This window comes from Dromiciops gliroides, chromosome 1, assembly GCF_019393635.1.
Source record: "Dromiciops gliroides isolate mDroGli1 chromosome 1, mDroGli1.pri, whole genome shotgun sequence".
NCBI classification, from domain to species: Eukaryota; Metazoa; Chordata; class Mammalia; order Microbiotheria; family Microbiotheriidae; genus Dromiciops; species Dromiciops gliroides.
This window is the reverse complement of record NC_057861.1, coordinates 419,931,187-419,952,388: the sequence shown is the minus strand read 5'-3', so window position 1 is coordinate 419,952,388 and position 21,202 is coordinate 419,931,187. Positions and strand designations below refer to the sequence as shown.

Here is a 21,202-nt window from a genome sequence, read left to right as displayed (position 1 = left end):
TACTTGGATGCTTTGGTATTGTGTGATGTACATGGTCACAGCTCTTGTTTTAGGTGGAATGAAAAAGGAATTGTAGAATCTTTGGACCTGGAGTAATGTACTCTTTTTTTTTTTTTTTTGCAGGAAATGGGGGTTAAGTGACTTGCCCAGGGTCACACAGCTAGTTAAGTGTCAAGTGTCTGAGGCCGGATTTGAACCCAGGTACTCCTGAATTCAGGGTTGGTGCTTTAACCACTGTGCCATCTAGCTGCCCCCAGTAATGTAAAGGACAATCTAGAAGAATGCTTTAGATAGGAGACTTGGAGAAGGGAAGCAGCTCAAATATTCAGTCAAACATTAGGCCATTTTTCACATTTCTGTTCTTTTTTTAAAACCAATTTTTGATAAATTATTTTCTTTTATTTCCGCTAAAGAATCCTCTTTTCTGTGATCTTTTGGCTCAAAATATCACAAATCCCAGGGTAGAAGGGACCTCAGAGGCCTTCTAGTTTAACTCTTTCATTTTACAATTGAGGAAACTGAGGCCAAGAGGTTTTAAGTGAATTGTCCAAAGTCACAGGCAATAAGCATCATAAGTTGAATTTGAATCCAGGTCCTCAGTTGAGTCATTGTTCTTTCTGCTGTACCATGCTACCTCCCCTAGTTACAGGGGATCAGCTTACATTGATTGGGGCTCTTCTACTTAAACTGATTTCCATTCGAAGAGATGGAACCTTCTGGGTTTTGGATCCTAAGATTGTTATCACTTTGGAATTGGAGCATTTTTACCTTAAGTGGATCAGGGAGAAGGGCTCCCAGCTTCTCTGCATATTCATGGATTGCAGAATGTAAGAAGACAGGACTTGAATGCCACAGGCGTCCAAGCTGTTTTTGTGCAGCTGTAGTTACCTTCCTGAGAAAAATAGGAGAACAGAATCATCCAAATTAACATGCCATATGTTATTCCAAGTGCAGCCATTTTCAAAAGCAGTACAAGGAATTCGATTTCAGCTCAGCATAAAAAATAACTTTCTAACAAAGAGAAATTGTCCAAGGATGGAAAAGGATGCCTCTTTAGGTAGTGAGCTTCTTGTTAATTGAAATATGCCAGCAGAGGTGGAATGATTGCCTATCAGGGGACTTGGAGAGGGGATTTTTGTGTTGGGTGGGAGATTGGATTAGTTGACTTGAGGTTTCTAACAATAACAAATTTTCAAGATTTTAAATTATTCTTTGAACAGTTTGGAAAATGAAAATACCTGAACATAAGCCATACCATAACATGTTTTACTCCCCTCTTCCAAGAAATTGTGAATTAATTTTTTGTCATATGGAGAATCAAATGAGATTTTCCTTCAAAATATTAAAAATTGAGGGGATAAGTAGGGATCAACTTTCTTGAATGAAGTGCAAATAATTTGTCCAAAGGCATCAGAGGAAGGCTGTAACTTTTTGGAATATATTGAGAGGACAGATGTGAATTTTGGTGATGGGAACATTTTATACTGGAGTAAGTATAACACAAAAAGAAGAAAAAGGAAAAAAGTTTTGATCTGCCTGTTTACTGTAAGTAGGGAGAACAGTGGGGAGACCAGCCTGATAGGAACACAAAGTTCATTTTGGAGAGATGTAGAAACTCATATAAGTGGTAGTGAGAGGGTGAGGCAGAGTAAGAAGATCTGTGGAAACTGGTTTAGAGGAGCTTGGAATGGATCTAGTGCATAATAAAGTATCATTGTCTAGAGCAGGTCTTCTTAAACTTTTTTCTATCCTGGGTCCCTTTGGCAGTCTGGTAAAACCGATGGACCTCTTCTCAGAATAATGTTTATAAATGCATAAAATAAAACACATAGGTTTCCAAAGGGAGCCAATTCTATTGAAATACAATTATAAAACTATATATAAGAAAACAAGTTTACAGATCCCTTGTTAAGAACTGTTCTAAATTAATCATTTAAAGAAAACAGGATTTCTGTAAGATTGATTTTTGTTACATATGAAATGTGTCATATTAAATATAATAAAAATATAATCTCATCACTAAAGCAGCTTCTTGTCTTATAGAGAGGCATATACTGACAATGAACCAACATGAAGGAAAGAAATTTCCCCACAATTTATTGTTTCTATTATACTTGCACTCATTTTTGCTGGTTCAGAAGTTTTTCAATTTTGTGTAATCAGTTTCGATTTTATGTTTTCTGGTCAACTTTATCCCTGGTTTAGGTAAGAATTCTCCTGGTCATAGCCATGAAAGGCATCCTCAGACATGGCCAATTTGTTATTTTGTTTTATTGGACTATAGAATTTATAAGAGTTTTCCATTAGGGTAAGCATTCCTGATCTGGAGGAGGGGGGATAGTCTGTGAACCTCAAAAAAAATTAGTAACTTTATATCTAATATATTTGTTTTCTTTGGTAATTCTATATATTTCATTATATGTATTTAAAATTATTCTTTTGAGAAGTCATAGGCGTCACTGAACTTTCAAAAGGGCCCATGACACATAAAGGTCATGAATATCAGTATTAGGTGGTAAGAGTGGGATGGAAGGTTTGTGGTCAAGGATTGAAATATGCCTCCCCCAACCCCTCCCCCCTTACCAAATCACTAAAACATTGAAGAATATACAAGAAAAAAACCAACAAGAAGTGAAGGGAACATAAAAATTGAACATTTATATATATTGCTATCTTGTTAAATTATATATATATATTCGCTTAAAAACAACTGTACATAATAGAAGTTCTATGCAGCTTAAACCTGTACCACCTTGTATAATCCTCATCTGTGTTTTTTGAATATTAAAATGTTTGTACTTGTTGATGATTGTCAAGTCTACAATAAAAAATAATAAACTAAAAGCTCTAACATTTTCCAGAGATACAGAACCCATGCGAAGGCTGGAGAAAATCTGCTAACACTTAAAAAATCGATTCCTTCTTCTCCATGGACTCCATACTTCCTCCATATACTTGCTGTTTTTTTCATGTTTAAGTTTTTCCTTTGGTTTCTTTTGGACTCTAAGATGTAGAGGAATAACTAGAAATTCCTTAATGATCAGGGAGAGGGCACAGTCTCTAGCAATTGAGTATGCTTTCTTGGGAGAGCGATGAAGTCTTTCTCCCAGACAAGGAGTTAGGTGGCACAATGGATAGAGTGTTTGGCCTGGAGTCCAGAAGACTTGAGTTTAAATTCAGCTTCAGACTCATGCTACTTATGTGACCTCAGGCAAATCATTTAACCTTTATTTACCTCAGTTTCTTCAACTGTAAAAAAGGGGATAATTACAGCACCTACCCCCCCAGGATGAGAATCAAATGAGATAATCATTGTAAAGCACTTAGCACAGTGCCTGTCATATAGGAGGTCCTTAATAAGTATTAGATTTTATTATTATTAGGGGGCAGCTAGATGGCACAGTGGATAGAATGCCAGGCCTGGAGTCAGGAAGAATCACCTTTGCCAATAAAACCTCAAATGGGGGTCACACAGAGTTGGACACAACTGTAAAATGATTGAACAAAAATGATTAGACAGCCTGGTTTCAGTCCCCAAAGCACAACCAACCCCATGACTCCCCAACCCTTGAAGAAAGTAGGGGACAGGGGAAATAGGCAACTTCAAATTAGAGGAAAGTGACTTTAGTGTAAGATGTATGGAGGACTGAGATGAGTAAGGTCAGACTGAAGGACCAGTTTGGGGAGGAAGTGTGCCCCACTATGTTGTTGGCCTGTGGCAAAGCCCAGGTCACCTTGCCCTAATTATGCCTCTGTGGTGGGGGTAAAAGTACTTTCTAAACCTTAGGATCTTCTAGTGCATGTTTTTCTGAGGGCAATGTGGCTAGGAGGAGATAAACACCAGATAGAAATTGAATTTTAATTGACATTAAGTATTTATTATCATCACATAATTATCTCCAGTATCATTATAAATCCATATACATTCATGAATCCATAATTCCAAGTGCTCATATCTGGGACAGTGCTGTGGTCATTTAAAGGTTCCCTGTATTTTGAGATACCCAGAAATTTCAAGCAATACTTACGGGTGGCAATGGCCAACACTAACAGTGACGATCCCTGAAAAGAAATCTAAATATCTTCGTCCTTCATAGTCAAATAACCATTGCATATATCCTTGATGGAGCAATAAAGGCTTCTGGAAATAAGTGGATACCATGGGTGAAAAATTCTGTTTCCGAATCTCCAGGATTTGGTTATAAGGCTGGGACTGTAGAAAAAGAAATCTTGTGTTCAATTCAATATTTAATTAAATTAAGAAGAATAATGCATATATTGCATGCAGAGCATTGTGCTAGGTAATGAGCGAGATAAAAAATTAGATTCAGACCAGGTGCCTGCTCTTATCCAGTTTACGATCTAGCAGGGAATAGGACACAGACATAGGTGTGTGCATGCACGTACACACATGCATACATATGTATATATGCATATGCAGACAATATTTATACATATGAATATACAGACATGCACACACATACATGATACATACATGAAAAAAAGTACAAAAAAATGCTGGGATCAAAAGGAGGAGGCCATAATGAAGGCTTCCTTGTACATGTAGTGTTTAAGTTTTAAAAAACGAATAGGGATGTAGTAGGTGAAGAGAGGAGGTGGGACACTTCAGTTGTGAAAGGTATCATGTAAGTTCTTCTAGGGCATTTTTTCTTTGTGGTGTAGTGATAAGCTTAATAAATGGATAAATGGATAAATGAATAAAAGTAATAGCTTGTTAAATTCTGGTTGAATGGAAATATGAATCCCTTCCTTTTTTCTCTTGCCCCTTCATTGGAATGTTAATTCCTTGGGAGCTATATCATTTCAATTCTTTTGTTTTTGTATGTCCTTAACTTAGCATAATATGTTGAACCAAGTTGTTGTTTGTCCTTAGTTCCTGAAGAGGATCATTGACATCATAAGGGTGATGTCTTGACTTGTTCATGGATTAGATTTAAGTGAGGCAGAGTTGTTCAAAGTTGTCAGCTTCACTCTCTCCTCTAGAAACATTGGTAAGACAAAAGTCAGGACTATTGACCAAATAGCTCCTTAATGAATGAATTTCCAAATTCCTTGTGAGGTTCATAACATTATCACTTATGGCAGTGTTAGCTACCATACTGTTAAAGTAGGGAACTTGCTGCACTCTTTTTTTTTTTTAATGAGGCAATTGGGGGTTAAGTGACTTGCCCAGGGTCACACAGCCAGTAAGTGTCAAGTGTCTGAAGCCGGATTTGAACTCAGGTCCTCCTGAATCTAGGGTGGGTGCTTTATCCACTGTGCCATCTAGCTGCCCCTGTAGTGCCTTCATTATTATGGACATTTCACAAATATATTTTTTCTTTTTTCTTTTCTTTCTTTCTTTTTTTTACAAATATCTTTTGAATGGAACCAAATTGGATTTCTTACCACCTCCCTAACCTTGAATATCACCACTCTGACGTAGGTTTCCACATTTGCAAAATCAGGGCAATGGACTTCAGGGTTCTTAGCCTGGGTGTTTGTGAGGTGGCTTTTTAAAAAAAGATTTTGATAACTTTATTTCGATATAATTGTTCTCCTTTGTAACCCCATGTATTGTATTTTATGCATTTAAGAACATTATTCTGAAAAGGATTCCATAGACTTTACCTGACTGTCAATGGGCCATAAAACAAAAAAGGTTAAGAACCTCTGGACTAGATAACCTGAAGTCTAAGAAGTTAAGGTAGAGCTAGTCTTTCCTGGGAAGTAAGTGAGCATGGCTTTTGTTGTTGCTGTAACTTTTCTCTCTCTCTCTCTCTCTCTCTCTCTCTCTCTCTCTCTCTCTCTCTCTCTCTCTTTGCAGGGCCATGAGGGTTAAGTGACTTGCCCAGTGTCACACAGCTAGTAAGTGTCAAGTGTCTGAGGCTGGATTTGAATTCAGGTCCTCCTAAATCCAGGGCCAGTGCTTTATCTACTGCACCACCTAGCTACCCCCCCCTTGTAACCTCTCTTTCAATAGACTTTCCTCTCCTTCATGGACTCTTTCTTCTCCTTCTTTTATTCAAAACTAATCTCAAGAAATCCCTGAAGTCAATCGTTGGGGTAAAGTGAAGTCAATGTACTACCCCTCCTAGGGATGTTTATATACAAGTCTTATCTTTAAATGAAAGGGAAGAGGAGGCCATCCTGGTACCCTAGAAATTTTATTTCATATTAGGTTCTTCCCCTTGCTTTAAGATCCATCTTTTAAAAAAAGACAACCATCTTCTGAACACAGGCATATTTTGAGTCATGTTCCTGATTGTTAACCAGGGTCAGGGTATGTTTCCAAGATTATTGGTGCCTGAGAATTGGTGTTGGTGGTCTTGCCAGAAGTGCCATGTGCTTTCAGATTAAAATGCAGATACCAGGATGGGGAATGAAGTATCCTCCCTACCCCACCCTCCAAAAATGACAATTGGCAGGAGAAACATAGCCAGACACCTAGGCAAGTAGCTTGAGACAGGAGTTCATGGGCTTCAAGTTCCTGTCTGCTATTTGTTTCCTTTAATGAGCACACATAGGACAAAATGGTCTTTCTACAAAAGTTCAAGAGGTTCCAAGAGATCAAGAGTTCCTGAATTAGATCTTTCAGGCAAATGCTTCTAGAGGGAGAACACAGTATCATCCTGCAATTAACAGACTAAAGCCTTATCAGTTGGGGAGAGGGAAGAAGCAGCATAGGTTAAAATTATACTTTTGGCTTTTTTCAGTGTTTGTCTGAATTCTTTGGAGAACAAATGGATTCAGGGTGGAAGATTTTCTGTTTTGTTCCTGCAATTTAGTTTCTCTCTTTTTTTGCTGAAATGGTAATTAGACTTAAATATTCCCCATTACCAGAAAGTTCTTTGAATAGACATTAGATTATAAGTTTTATGAACCCTTGATATTATAACTGACATGTGTAAATACTTCAAGTTATTTTCTGATATTCCCTTGTTTTCCTCAGGACTGATAGTAGTTTCAAGGCACTGGGTGTCTGATCTGTCATAAATCACATCTTTTGGTCAGAAAAGGGAACTGAATTATCCTGGAAACAAATAGTATAAAACTTGTAGCACAATAGCAGACATCTGGATGTTGGGGATTATTTTTCTATTCTGCTTGATGTCCTTCCATTAAATAAAACATCCTCACAACTATATTGCCAAAAAAGGATGAACTTTGGAAATAAAAATATATAGAATGCTGTAATGTAAGAGAGGTAGTATAGTGTAGTGAACAGTGCTGGTCTTAGAATTAGGAGGACGTGGGTGCAGATCTTGGCTGAAATATACTGGTTATGTGACCCTGGACAAATTACTTAATCTCTCTGAGTCTCAGGCAACTTCACCAAATTAAGACTTATTTATAAGTTGTATATCATTGCCATTTGAGTTAGTGGGGAGGAATGACCAAAAAATGAAAAACTTTATTGTTGACTATGTCAGGAGTGGTTCTATTAATTTTTTTACTGGACCTGTGATTTAATTGGTATAGGGAGTTCCTAGTGAAGAACTTCTTCTAACAACACATATCAGGACCTTGTCTGTAGCTTATAGTCTAAGATATTTGCCTGAGGTACTAAGAATGCCCAAGTACTTCTCTAGGGTTACTAAGCAATTATGTGTTAGAGGTGAGACTTGAACCCATGTCTTCCTGACTACAAGCCCAGGTCTCCATCCACTTACCATGTTGCCTTTCACTTCAAATATTACCAAGAATTAAAATCAAGGGGGTGGGGATATCCCTGTGAAGTAGGCTATCTTTAGTCATATGCAAGGATACTTGTAGGTTGAATTAGAAACAGAGACTGTTATTACTGAAAGAGAACTTGGAGATAACCTAAGTTATGATTCCAGTTTACCCACTGATGAAGAAACAGAAGCTCAAAGAGGTTAATAAGTCATTAAAAATTTGTTAAGTGTCTACTATGTGACAGGCATTGTGCTAAGCACAATTGCATCAACTGGGGATGCAAATAAAAAAAGACAGTTCCTGCCCTTAAGGAGCTTACAATCTAATGACAGAAGACAACACACAAAGGGGTGGGATGAAAGGAAGGCACCCATTTTGGGGTATGGTGGAGAATAAGGAAAAATCCCAGAGTAGTATAGCCAAAGAGAATTACCAAGGTCATGAAGCTAGTCAGAAGCAGAACTTAGTCTCCTGAGATCCCAGAAAGTCAGGTCTCCTGACTACACAAATATCTGCCACATGAATTTTGTAGGGAAGAACTCCTCTGGATTCCTCTAAAACATTGAGTCCTACCTCATATCTTTCAGGTGTGAAGTCACACGGAGGCATTTTAGGTGGTGTATGAACACTCAGCTTAGATCCAGGCTTCCAGCAGGCACCTACCAAAAACCAAAACCAAACAAACCAAACAAACAAACAAAAGCCAAGCACATTAGGGCTGTTCTCTAGCTCTCACAGTCCATCTCTAAGATCAGACATTATCCAGTTATGAAAAATCTCATAGTTGTTTTATAGATGAGGAAAGTTCATTATAGAATGACTAAGTGTTTTGTCTAACTTCATACAAATAGTGAGTGGATGAGCTGGGTTCCAAATTCAGGTTTTCTGAGTCCAAATGCCTGTGCTCTTTCCACAATGATACACTGCTTCCATCAAGAGGGCTTGAGATCTGTACTATTGAGGAGAGAACTAACACCAAAGACACAAGAACTTCAAAGTAAATAACTAGTTTAAAATTAATTAGGCTTTGAAATAGTAGTATCTAGATAAAAAAAATCCTCCAGAAACAAGCTTCCTTTCATAACAAAGGCAGTCTGGGTTCAGAAGGAGTAAGCAGAATGTCTTTTTTTTTTTTTTTTGGAGAGGTTATTAAGTGGTAGTAGTTACTGAGGAGAGGGAGGTGCTGTCCAGGGTGCTGTGATGCTTCCTCAATTTTTTGGGTAAGAGGCCACCCCAGAAGAAATAGGAGAGGGTCAGCATCTGCGTAATATATCTTCCCTCACCTGGGAGGGAAAAAGAGAATAAATAATTTAAAGGTGCACTGCACTGGAAATCAGTAACATTAAAAGTCTACTTATGTATCCTGCATTATTTCTACATCTGGTTATGAAGTTTCTGACAGTTGTGCATTATGAGAACGTACTACATGACTTCTGAGAATCTATATCTAAGATTCTATGAGTTGGCTGTTTTGGCCTCTAGACCACATGAAGATGGGATGAAACATTAAAAAAAAACATTTAGCGGAAGCTAGATGGCATAGTAGATAGAGCACTAGTCCTGGAGTCAGGAGGACCTGAGTTCAAGTCCAGCCTCAGACACTTAACACTTACTGGCTGTGTGACCCTAGGCAAGTCACTTAACCCCAATTGCCTCACCAAAAAAACCACCCAAAAACCCATTTAGATAGAATTAAAAGGTACCTTGCCCAATGCACAAAAAATTAAGGCTATTAATAGATATGCCTTGATCCTTATTGGATGTCAGTGAGAGAAAGGAATCATTGAATGTTAGAATGAGATCTCATCTAATGTACCATCTAGAATGATCAAGTTCAGGGTTTATTAATCTGTGATCCATGAACCTGCTGAAAAACATATTTTGATAAATTTATTTCAATATTATTGGTTTCCTTTATAATCATGTATATTTTATTTTATACTTTTAAAAACAAAAGGTCCAACAAGGTCCATAGGCTTCACCAGATTGCAAAGGAGTTCATGAAACAAAAGGGTTAAGAATCCCTGATATAGTTTGGTCCCTTGATAAGCTCTTATGATTATTATAATTTTAGATCTGGGAGGGATTATAGGCATTATCTGGTTATACACCTTTATTTTTACAAATGAGGAAACTAAATCCTAGAGAAATTATTTTTCAAAGTCATATAACTTGAGGGACAGCTGGGTGGCACAGTGGATAAAGCACCAGCCCTGAATTCAGGAGTACCTGAGTTCAAAGCCATCCTCAGACACTTGACACTTACTAGCTGTGTGACCTTGGGCAAGTCACAACCCCCATTACCCCCCAAGAAAAAACCCCAAAACAAAGTCATATAACTTGTTAGTAATAAAGCTTGACCCAGAACAAGTCTTTTGACTCCCAAACTAAGATTTGTTCCCCATTACAATATACTGTTATTGCCTTACTTCTTTTTCTCTCTCCCTCTATTTTCTTACATTTCTATTTCTTCTTCAACAGTAGAAGAAAATCATAAATCAGTGCTATAAGGTACCCGGTCCAACCTCTTCATTTTACAGATTAGGAGAGATAAAAAAAAGATCCCTCCTATTCAGTCAAATAAACAGATGAAACAATATCTTTTTTTTTTCTTATTGTGGATGCAGAGGTGTGGGGCAGGATGATTACTGAGTCATTTTCCTAAGAAAACACAATAGACAACTATTTTTAATTAAATTTAAAAGTGTCTCCTTTGGACAGATTTTCCCATTTTTCTGTTTCAGAAAATCACTGTCATTAATTTGCTTTTAGTACATAAAAACAAGTGGCTTTTGGTTAAACTTGAATAAGAAGGACAAAAAGAGGTATCTAAAGCTTTCTGAGAATTTTACCCTTCAAGAGATGCTCTTCATGTCTTTATTAGTTTTTCACACGACCTGATAAAATCCTATAGTGCTTCTAAGAATCCTGAATCTCCTGACTCCTTCAGTATCATTCACTTCCCCTTCTAAACAAGGGTTGTGTGTGGAGTTACAGATTTGATTGAATTCAAAGTTAGAAGAACACCAAGATGTGAAAAAGTAGAACTATAAAAAAGAAAGTCTCTAATATTAGAGTCAAAATAAATACCTAAAGTAAATCTATACTAGAAAAAGTAAAATAAAGAATTAAAACAAAAATTCAGATAAATTAAAACTACCTTCAGTCTGACATGGCCTTCTTATCCCTGGACTCTCACTTTTTTCCTCTCTCTTTTCTTTCCCAACTAAAAATATAAAACCCCAACAAACACCAATACTATACCCTAGTAATCACTTTATATTTATTTTATATAGATTTCAAATTATTAATATAAACGTTGTTTCTTCTAATGGACTGTGAGCTCCTAGAGGGAAAAGACTATTTCATTTTTGTATTTCTATTCTCAGTACCTAGCAAAGTTCTGGAAACATATAGAAGTCCATTTATAAATGCTTATAGAATTGAGTGTTGAATATTCTGACTTCCATTAACTGTGTGTTTCTGAAAAATGCATTTTTTGTTTGCTTGTTTGTTGTTTTTTTTTTAGCCAGGCAATGAGGGTTAAGTGACTTGCCCAGGGTCACACAGTTAGTGAATGTCAAGTGTCTGAGGCCAGATTTGAACTCAGGTCCTCCTGAATCCAGGGCTGGTGTTTTATCCACTGTGACACCTAGCTGCCCCAACAATGTATTTTTTGAATCAGAATTACTTGGACAACCATTTGAATGATCTGTTCACAGTATTTGTAGGTTTGGAGGGATCCTCAGAGGCCATCCAGTCATAACCAATACCCAAATCCTTTTCTTTAAGGGAGTGGGGAACAGTCCTACTAATGGACTAGAAAACAGCTCATTCCCGCACAGGAAGTTTTAGCTTGGTGGAAAACTAGTGATTTCTGGCAAAAAAAAAAAAAGACAGCCAAAGTTCTTTCTTCAGAAAGAGGATGGTGATGCGATGGCTTAGCTTTAGGTTTCTGTGTTCTCCTAGGATGCTTCCCCAGGACTTGAGACAATGGCTTGGTGGTTTATCCCCAAGGAAGACTTCTACCAGTTCCAGAGTGAAAGTGTGGATTCCCATGTTATTTATTCAGATTTATAGTTATCCAGGTCTGCCAGGTACTGAAAATATCACTGTCACTTCTGCAGCGATGGGATCTTTCAGATTTTATACTCCTCAAATCTATCCATTATTAAGGCATGCAAGGATTTAGTAAATGCAACTTTGGTTTAAGAGTGTCTCATAAAACAAAGATTGGTGGAAAAAGGAATAGACTTGTAGAAAGACAAATGATGGGGGCAGCTAGATGGCGCAGTGGTTAAAGCACCGGCCCTGGATTCAGGAGTACCTGAGTTCAAATCTGGCCTCAGACACTTGACACTTACTAGCTGTGTGACCCTGGGCAGGTCACTTAACCCCCATTGCCTCACTTAAAAAAGAAAAAGAAAGACAAATGATTTTGATCAGTAGGCCATGAGGTTGCTTCAGTGCAAATGTATTATTACTTGGTCAATCAGGTTCCTGAAGGGTATTTATGTGATTTTATGTGAACAGTCAGACTTGATATCCAATATTTATTAGCATCCAGGGTATAGGGAATATTTAGCAATGGCTTATAGTAAAATGTGTGCTTCAAAGTGCCTTGGGTAATCTCCACCTCTGTTGATAGCTAGAACTGTGGTGTAAAGTGTAAATATGGGGAAGGGTGAGCTTTGGATGGATGAGTTATTGTTGTTGAGTTCATTGGTGGGCAGAGGAGTTAGCCAGTTATCTTAGTGATGTGTAGCTTATGTGATCCTTGAATAAGGATCATGGTTTACAAGTAGGTGTATGAAGTTCATGATTCTTCTCTTAGTGAAAACCCTCTTTAGAGACAGAGGTCTTTTGACATCACTCCATTGGCCTTTTGATGGCAACATAAGTGGCAGCCTGTGAAACATATCAGAAGAAAGCAAAATCTACCTTGAGAGGTTCATTGCCTGGTAATCTGGATTGAGCCCATTCTCAATCTAGTTTCAAGTTTTTCAAATGAGTAGCACAGAGTTCTTAGGGAAATACACATATATTTTAGCTATTTACCTAATTATGAAATAATTCTGTCTTAATTTGACTCATGTATAGCTCTCCTCATCCTCTATTTCCTCTGCCAACTGTAACGATTGGAATGAGGCCACCTGCTGGAGACTTACTGTAGAAGAGTTCCGCCCATGAAGCGAAGGTCTTTGAGGGTAAGACCAGGAGTCTCTTCTTTGGCGTCAGGAAGTGACGCGGGCGAGTGGGAGGAGGAAGGAAGAGACTGGTGCTTGGGCTCAGGCTCTTTCTTTTGGACTCTGGTGGAGAGCGGAGCTAGAAATGTGCTCTCACTTTAATAGATAGGAATCTAGGCCTTTTTCTCTCTCTTAACCAAATTCTTATTCTCCTTAATAAATGCTTAAAAGTCTAACTCTTGCTAAAGCTTATAATTTATTGGCGACCACTCATTAGATATTTTAGACAGTTTAGCTAGAATTTTAGCCCTAAACACAATATATATATATATATATATATATATTCATTATTTATTTATTCAATCATTCACCTATCTATCAATCCATCTATCTATGTATTAATTAATTAATTAATTAATTTAGTGTGTGGAGAGGAAGGCACATGATATGAAAAAGGAAACTATGGTGAAAATTCTCCCTTTATCTACTGTAGCATGAAGGCTATCAATCATTGACTAGTTTGGAAGGACCTACAGAGGATGATTAATATTCCTTCCACTCTTTAATAGTAATAATTAACTATAAAAAGAAGTTCCAATGGCCCTGTATGTAACATATGGTATTCAGCTCAAGGATTAGGGTAACTTTATGTGCATAATTTTATCAAATTAAATTAAACACATGCACATACATGTAGGTAAACATATTCACAAGCAAATACACAATTTATACAGATACAAATTCAAGTCAACAAACTGCCTCAAGCCTCTTTCCTCTCTAGGACATTCACCTCACAGTTGCCATAGCAATATTCCTAAACCTCAGGTCTGAACAGGTATTCTCTTACTGAGAAACCTTTTAGAGCAGAATTTCTTCATTTCTTTGTGTCCTAGACCTGCTTTGTCAGTCTGGTGAAGCCTAGGGGCCCCTTCTCAGAGTAATGCTTTTGTCAAAAATTCATGATTTAAGGAAATACTATATTTCTTTTAGAAGTTAGTAGAGGAGGGGCAGCTAGGTGGCACAGTGGATAGAGCACTGGCCCTGGATTCAGGAGGACCTGAGTTCAAATCCAGCCTCAGACACTTAACACTTACTAGCTGTGTGACCCTGGGCAAGCCACTTAACCCTCATTGCCCTGACAAAAAAAAATGAAGTTAGTGGAAATAAAGTTTTTTTCCCCCATTCAAGGACCCTCTGGAATCTGTTAATGAACCCTCAATTTAAGTTCTCCTGCTTTGGTTGCTCCCTATACTTCTGGGATAAAATACAAATGCTTTTATTTGGAACTTAAAGCCCTTCCCAATTTGACTTCAGCCTACTTTTCCAGATTTATTCTCTCTTTCCTACACTCAATGTTTCAGGAAAATTGGTCCACTTGTTACCAGTGTACAATGTTCCATTCTGTGTCTGTGCTTCTGTGTTGTCTGTTCCTCACACCTCTCCACTTCCACCTTGTAGAATTCCCAGTTTCTTTCGGAGCTACCTCCCATATGCACTCCCTTTCCTGATCCCCCTCAGCTTCTAGTGATTCCCCTGAAAGTACTTTAATATTTACCTTGTGTATACTTTGTACACATGTGGATAGGGGTATATATGTAGATAGGTAAAACAATTTTAAACTTTAATAGCTTAAAACTACACCAAGTCTCTTAGGGCATCCTGTATATTTGTTGTTCAGTTGTTTTCAGTTGTGTCAGACTCTTTGTCACCCCATTTGGGGTTTTCTTGATAAAAAATATTGGAGTTGTCATTTTCTTCTTCAGTTCATTTTACAGATGAAAAACTGAGGTAAACAAGGTTAAGTGATTTGCCCGGGGTCAGATATCTATTGAGTTTCTGAGGACGGATTTGAACTTGGGAGGATGAGTCTTCCAGACTCTAATCCCAACACTCTTGCCACTGTGCTGCCTATCTTCCCTCATCTTGTATATACATATATGTAATGATGAGGATGATAGTTAATTTTTTTATAGTGCCTACTATGTGCCAGGAATTGTGCAAAGCACTTTATAAATATCAATTTATTTGATACTCATATTATTCTCATTTTAAAGTTGAGAAAACTGAGGCAAAATGAGAGGTTTATCTAAGGTCTTACAGCCAGTAAATGTCTGAGGCCAAGTCCAGCACTCTATTCCCAGAATGCCCTATGTGTGCCTCTATATGCATGTCTATACATATATATGTATATGTATATATTGCAATCATATTTATGAAACATCATGCACGTTTTCTATTTAGAGAGTTTTCTTAAAGTGGAATGAATGGACTATTGCAGGAAATAGTGGATTCTTTCTGGTTTTTTAGTAGAAGTCCTGATGACAACTTGCTGGGGATGTTTTAGAGTTAGGTTGGAGGAAATGGCCTCTGGATTTCCTCCCAGTTCTGAGATTCTGTAATTCTGTATATGTGTATGCTTACAAGGTACATGTGCAGGATCCATGTATGTGTGCATAGCTTCATGTACACATATAGCTTTATACAGGTATGCATGACAAGAAAAAGGTGAGAGAAAATCCCAGAAAGATATTTTAATGACCAAATGAATCACTGAGCACATATTCATATAACCAAATGTTCTGACTTTATAATCCCTGAGTCTCTTACTAGTAGGGATAAATCAGGAGTCCTCAAAGAGCTCATTCCAGGTACATGTCCAAGATAGCTTCTGCTACCTGACCTCAATTTTCCAGATATTCCCAGGAGTGAGTGAGAGTGACAGGGTAATTTATAGCTGCTTTTGCCTTCTCACCCCAAGAGGGGGCACTGCTAAGCACTCTCCTCCATCCATAGAAATGATAAGACTTTGGGTAAATAAAAAACAGTGTCTCCATCATAGAATCATTGAAAAAGCCCTCAATGTAGAGGTAAAGGACTTGGGTTTAAATGATTGCCCTGCTACTTACTTACCTATGTGGCCCTTTCTTGTAAAATGAAAGACGTAGACCAGATAATCTCTAAGGTCCCTGCAGCTTTAATTCCTATCAGCATATGAAATGTCCAAATGAGCACAAGTATATACATTATGGGCTAAATGATATACAAATGCCATCAGTAGATGGATGTCTCATTCACAAGGATTATGGGAAAGAGCAGCTGTAGAGCACCATATTGGAGCTAGGAAGACCTGGATTCTAGTGCTGATTTGGTCTGTTACTGGGTTGTGTGACTTTAGGAAAGTCAGTTCAGCTTTTTGGACCTGTTTACTCATTTGTAAAATGAGGTCAAGTTTGATCATCTTTTGACTCCCTTCTACCTATTTTAGGCTACTTTCTATTGAAATGTAGGGCTCTGTATTCCTATATAACCAACCTATATGATTAAGAAATTCCTTTAATTCTACTCAACATGAAATCCATTCCCCTTTCCCCGTCCTGTGATAATCACCCTGGGAGCAGGTTGGGGAACTCTTCTCTCCTTCCTCTTTCTACTTTTCCCCTTCCTGCCAAAACTCCCATGAGCTCTATGCCTTCCTCCTTTCCACTTACCACATTGTAGGAGGCACCTCTTGGACATCTGGAGAAAAGAAATCTTTAGGAGAGCCATGATGATCAGATTCCCAGACAACCCTCTCTAGAGAGCAGTAGAGCAGGAGGCATCCGGTCACTTTCAGAGTAGTTGAACTTTGAGATTTAGGACTGGCAGAAAAGGGGGGAGGACAAGGGAGAGAGGGAAGAATGGGAGGATTGGCCTGGCACAGTGCCATCTCCTGTATAAATATGGGAGCCCCCAGGGAGGCTGGACAAGGATCTCCTTAGAAGAGAGAAAAGGAAAAACCAGGGTCATTTGGTTTCTGCTTTGTAGCCAGAATTCTCTCTGGGTCTGAGCTCTCCCAGTTTCTGGAAGGCAAAAGAAGAGCAACAGAACAGAGTGGGTAAGACATTAAATGGTAAGAGGTGATTAAGAGGACCGTAGTAACTATCAAGTCATATGCCCATTTTCTCACCTCTACAAATTCTTGATGAGATTAACTTGTAAGAGTATGGAAGGCAAACTTTATGGATATGTGAAAGGAAAAAAGGTGGGCTTCTGAGATAACATTTGTAAAGCATTTTTAGCACAGTGCTTGGCATGCAGTAGATGTGAAACAAATGTTCCTTTCTCTCTCTTTTCCTCCCTTCTCTCCTCCATTCCCCCTCTCTTTCTTCCTTCTGTTCTTCTCTTCTTTTTTTCCTCTCCCCTCTATTCCTTCCTTCCTTTCCTCCTTTCCTCTTTTTTCTTTTTTCCTTCCTTCCCTCATTCCCTCTTCTTTCTTTCCCTCCTATCCTTCCTTTTCTCCTTCCTTCTTCCCTCCCTTCTCTCTCTTCCTTCTTTCCCTCCCCCACCCCTCTCTTCCTTTTTTTTCTTCCTTCCTTCTTTCCTTCCTGGAAGTGTATTCCAGACATCAAGACAGTCACTGAAGATTCACAGAGATCATAAATAGAGTCCTTCCACTTAGTCATCACTTCTGCCTCTTGGAATTCCTGGTTTCCTTCAGGGTTCAGTTCAAACTTTACCTTCTACATCAGACTTTTCATGGTTTCTCCAGCCACTCCTACCTCCCTCACCAAGGTTATCTTTGTATCTATTTCTTATGTGTGTTGTGTAAATCTTCATCTTAATGAATTTAATCTACCCTCAAATACTTACTGTATGACCTTGGGCAAGCCACCTAACCCTGTTTGCCTCAGTTTCCTCATCAGTCATATGAGGTGGAGAAGGAAATGGCAAACCACTCCAATATCTTTGGAGAAGATACCCCAAGAAAACCCCAAAAGGGTTCATGGAGAGTCAGACATGACCAAACAACATGTGTGCACAAGTGCTCTTTAATGTAACTCATGAATCCATATCAAAATATTTCCTTTTCTAGGCAGTCACAGGACATAATTAATTTAAAGCAAAGGCATTTATTTAATGAATAGGATGGTAATAAAATGAACAATAAAGCATTAATTAATCTGATGCCATACGTACCCACACTATGAGAGTGAAGAGATCATGTGATGAAACATACATGTAGGGATCATACATGTACACATATGGAGGAGTGCACACTTAGAGAATATATGTGGACAGGGTACACATGTGAATGGTTGACTCATTCCTTTCACTTCAGGGCTGACTTCAGGACATCTGTCACTGCATTGACGGGGGTCATCTTACATCCCTCTGGTCTTGTGTAGCATGCAATCTATGCAAAATAGATGGTCTCTGCTGGTTGTATTGGTATGATGTGTAGCTTTTTCTGGGGAGTGATATGTTGCTACTTCCATGGTTATCACTGGCTGCCCCCAGGTGCTGCTCTACTGGGCATGAGATTATAAATGTTTCCTTCTGTTTCCAGCTTTCAGCTCTACCTGAAATGCTCAGCAGTAGAGAAAAAGTGAGTGCTACCATATCTCTTTAAGTTTAAAGCCCAGAGGCTTCAAACTATATTAAAATAGTCACTAATAGTAAAAATTATTTGGTACTGGAAAAAAATATGAACTTTGTTGATGGAACAGATTACGTACAGAAGACCTAAAAGCAACTGAATGTACTAGTATAATTTTTGATAATCTCAGGAGCACCAAATTGGACAAAAAACTTGAAGGGAATCTGGCAGAAATTTGATTTAGGCAACCATCTCTTATGATAAATCACAATAAGCTCCAAAGGGCTGTATGACCTAAATATTAAAGGTCATATCATAAACAAATTAGAGGAGAGGGGAAGGAGATGCCTTTCACAACTATGGATGGGGGCAAGGGGAGAATCTTTGACCTGACAAGAGATAGAGATGGTTAAAAAAGGCATGTTATAGTAGGGATTGCTTTAGGTTATGGATTAGACTAGAGGGTCCCTGAGATTCTCTTCAACTCTAAAATTCTGTGATTCTGTGATTTTATGATTGGTCCAAAGTTATATAGCTAAGAAGTGATAGAGTGGGAACCAGAGCACGGCTTACTTTGCAGTACTGGGTGTCCTGGAAATTGCCAGATAAGTATACTTAGCCTTAGCTGTAGAAAACAATGACTTTGTCAATGTGAAAGAACAAGTCAGATGAAATAGAGAACTTTGCACCCGAAGTTCACTATTTGTCAGAACAGTCCACAGCCTATAAATGAACTTTGCTCTTTGGTCCCAGGTCTTCTTTCAGTAATTTTTCAGAGCCTGCATTAGTGCTTGCTAATAGTTACTCAGAATTTAAAAAAAAAAACAAAACCCAGTACTTTCCAAATGGCCCATTTCTGTTTGCTAACCAACTACCTAGAGAACCATCTCTGATAACAAAGAATAAAAATACAAACAAATCAGTTTAGCAAAACTAATCAACACATTAAACAAGTACAATGGTATAGGTAGTGTATCACAGCCATGGACTCCCCTCCTCCCTTCAAAGAATGGAGGAAATTACATTTTCATATTTCCTTCTCAGGGTCAAATTTGGTTATCATAGTCTATTATCAAATAAATACTTTTTATTGATAATGAATGAATAAAACAATGGGCAGGGTTAGCTAGTAGATTTCAAAATCAGGAATACTAATTCAAAGAGTCTAAAGTCAACCATTTGAATATATTGTTGTTGTTTGCCCTTTGTTCTAGAAGAAGACCATGACATGGGGAAGTGATGTCATCACTTTCAGTGAATTGGATTTAAGAGAGGCAGGGCTGTGCAAAGTCACCAGCCTCACTCTCTCCTTGGAAACCATCTGGGTCTGTCCAGTGGAAAGCTATACATCAAGGCAACTGGAGAGGGTCCCCAATGTTTTGAGGCAATCAGGGTTAAATGACTTGCCCAGGGTCCCACACCTAGTAGTGTGAAGTGTTTGAGGTCAGGATTTGAAATTGGGCCCTTCTAACTCTAGGGACAATGTTCTATCTACTGTGCTATCTAGCTACCCCATTTGAATATGATTAAGGAGAGGAAAGCTCACATTATAAGGAGCAGTGTACAAAGCAAAGATCTAGAGTTCTGATACATGTCAAATTCAGATAATCCAAACCAAGTCCATTAAAATGTAAAAAGCAATCCTAAGAAAGCCTTAAGATCTTGCTGATGAATTGTTTTTGTTGAGCTGTTCTGCCATATAGACAAATCCTAGTGAATTCAGGCATGAAAAAGGAAACATGCTTTTTGAGGTCCCAAGAAACTGTGTCAGGAGCAGGAGCCAAATGGAATTAACCACTGGAATGGAACAGGGCTTACAGGGGTCAGCCTCGACCAAAGATTCCTACAAATTAACATATTACCCAAAAGCCTCTGAGATGCTGAAGGTCTTAATAAAAATTCTAGCATCACAGTTTGTCCAGTTACTGAAGTCCTAATTCCATTTCCTTATGGTTCCTCTTCTGTTTATGATGTAGACACAATTATTTAAACTTTCACCAATGTTACAGTCATCCGTGTGTGATCCTGAGTGTTATGGATTGAACCTGGTGCTTACTCCACATGGTTTGGTTGGTCTTCAGTCTTACAGGCTCACAGGTCATAAGGTCATAGATTACAGCCAGAAGCAATCTTCAGGGCCATCCAGTTCAACCACCTTTATTTTACACCTGAGGACACCTGAGGCTCAGAGAGATGGCTTGCCTGAGATTGCACAGGGAGTAAGTAGTAGAACTGGGATTCTAAACTAGATCCTGTGCTAAATCTAGTGCTCTTCTTACCACCCCCTTTCCCAAGTCTCAGATACATTTCTTGTTTTGATCTTCATGTCACTAGTAAGACTATCCCTGAAGGAAGGGGACAGCCTTCCCTTCACAATCAGTAATTTGGGATCTTTACTCAGTGGATAGTTGGGTACTTGGATGGCTGAACTCCACTGATTAAGCAGAAACACTTTTTCAAGAAAGAGGGAGAGAGAGGGGCAGCTAGGTGGCGCAGTGGATAAAGCCACCAGCCCTGGATTCAAGAGGACCTGAGTTCAAGTATGGCCTCAGACACTTGACACTAGCTGTGTGACCCTGGGCAAGTCACTTAACCCTCATTGCCCAGCAAAAAAAAAAAAAGAAAGAAAGAAAGAGGGAGAGAGATTTTTATTTGTTTTGTTTTGTTTTGGTTTTTTTGAGGGGCAATGAGGGTTAAGTGACTTGCCCAGGGTCACACAGCTAGTAACTGTCAAGTGTCTGAGGCCGGATTTGAACTCAGGTCCTCCTGAATCCAAGGCCAGTGCTTTATCCACTGTGCCACTTAGCTGCCTGGAGAGAGATTTTTAAAGAGGAATAGCAAGTACATTAAATTTCTAGCTCAGTACAAACATGTAAACCCATAAAAACGGACTTCTGTAAATTGTAGATATAATTCTTTCAAACAAGTCTAAAATATTACAGTACATAAGCACACAATGGAATTGGGTTACTTCTCTTGG

At 38.4% G+C, this 21,202-nt stretch overlaps 1 protein-coding gene across 2 annotated transcripts in view; it reads right to left on the bottom strand.

The window, feature by feature from the left end:
* AGXT2 (alanine--glyoxylate aminotransferase 2) overlaps window positions 1-16,484 on the bottom strand; it is a 56,681-nt gene extending 40,197 nt beyond the window's left edge. Inside the window, exons 1-4 of one of the 2 annotated variants that reach the window (XM_043978861.1) lie at window positions 16,355-16,484; window positions 8,254-8,339; window positions 4,029-4,213; window positions 769-892 (exon numbers count right to left, since the gene is read on the bottom strand). In XM_043978861.1, coding sequence (XP_043834796.1) covers window positions 769-892; window positions 4,029-4,213; window positions 8,254-8,339; window positions 16,355-16,412 — 453 coding nt within the window. In that variant the 5' untranslated portion in view covers window positions 16,413-16,484. The remainder of the gene's footprint in view (window positions 1-768; window positions 893-4,028; window positions 4,214-8,253; window positions 8,340-16,354) is intronic. The other variant, XM_043978862.1, reaches the window with a different exon arrangement.
* Window positions 16,485-21,202: the final 4,718 nt, after the last annotated feature.